This window comes from Anneissia japonica, unplaced genomic scaffold (genome assembly GCF_011630105.1).
Source record: "Anneissia japonica isolate Jap-2015-1 unplaced genomic scaffold, ASM1163010v1 scaffold6788_len1366326_cov149, whole genome shotgun sequence".
Taxonomy (NCBI): Eukaryota; Metazoa; Echinodermata; class Crinoidea; order Comatulida; family Comatulidae; genus Anneissia; species Anneissia japonica.
Window position 1 is genome coordinate 803,025 of NW_022692324.1, and position 1,404 is coordinate 804,428.

A 1,404-nucleotide genomic window follows, 5' to 3' on the forward strand; every position below is an offset into this window, starting at 1 on the left:
TAGATTATTTATACATTTATCTGTTTATCCATTTATGTATCCATTTGGAGGCATAAATAAAAATGATAAAGCATTATCTATGTAAAGTTACATTGAGATCGAATGTAATTTGATTTGATTTTCAATACATTCTATTTCTTTAATTTATCAGTAATTTTGTAAATTTCCAATAGCTTTTGACCAATTTCACTCGCCTAATCTGAGAGTGTAATATAAAAAATCTGATATTGAGAAGAACTTGACAACTATTTAATATGGTGGTCGCAAACATTTTTCCACAACTCATTATTTGGTCAAACTATTAATTACGTGTTTCAAAATCAGTCGCAAAGTTAGTCTTAACTGGTTAAGTAAGGCTTATGGTAGTGTTAATCACAAAATTGATGTATCTAAATTAAACTAGTAACTGTTGGCAGTGGTGAAATTATACTTTGGAGCATAAGCTTCATGTGGAATAGAACCCAATATGCTATGTACACTAACATATATATTATCTGAGTGTTAATCTTACATGTGGGGTCCATAGGGCTCTCTACTCGGTCCTCTGTTATTCCTTGCTCTTATCAATTCATCATGTAATACATGGAATTATGTAGATGATTTGTATATAGGACAGGCAGTGAAAATATTGGTGTATCATTTCTCGATAAAAATCAATATTCAATATCAATTATTAATCAATCAAATTGACTAGTCTAGACTTCCATTCCATGGGAGAGTGGGAAAATGAAAATTGAATAAAAACAATACAAAACTAGACTTACTATGTTTGTAAAACACAACATATGGTTTTTTCTCATTGTCACAATGAGAATTGATGTTGAAATTACTAAAGAAGATTATGAAGTAAAAAAGAAAAGAAAAAAAAACATGAAAGCCAACTCGACGTCAATGAGACTCGACCTGTGGCTGCAGTGGTAATAGTAAGATTGAGATTTCCAACCATTACGCTAAACAACCCAACCCTGAGGAGGTTAATGGATGTTTAGTTTGTTAAGTCTGTGTCATGTTATAAGTCGAGGGCGAAAATTATTCATGTAATTTTGTGTTTAACATAGCTGTAACAAGTTTGAAATTCAAATTGCGTTAATATAAAAGTTTAATTACCCGTTAATTAATATTTGAAATATGTAGAATGACGTCATATATTTTAATAATCTTAATCTTTGATATAATTATGGTCTTTGCTTGGAAAAAGTTTGAAGAAGACCTAAGCACAGAATGTGACCAAAGTACCGGCCAGAGACACCCAGCGCAAAATCTTTTCTAAATATGGAAGGCCATGTATCAGTACTGTACTTACCCAGGTCTGTGTAGACTCTCCATATCTCACTCTGCAGTAAATTCTTCATTTATTCTATGTACGATTATGACATGTCGATTAGTGAAGTGTCTGTAGATAAG

At 31.5% G+C, this 1,404-nt stretch overlaps 1 protein-coding gene across 1 annotated transcript in view; it reads right to left on the reverse strand.

The window, feature by feature from the left end:
• The window catches only part of LOC117100243, a 32,820-nt gene extending 31,416 nt beyond the window's left edge, over positions 1-1,404 (reverse strand). The window contains exon 1 of the mRNA XM_033239844.1: positions 1,304-1,404. Within this exon, the coding sequence (XP_033095735.1) occupies positions 1,304-1,326 (23 nt within the window). The 5' untranslated portion in view covers positions 1,327-1,404. The remainder of the gene's footprint in view (positions 1-1,303) is intronic.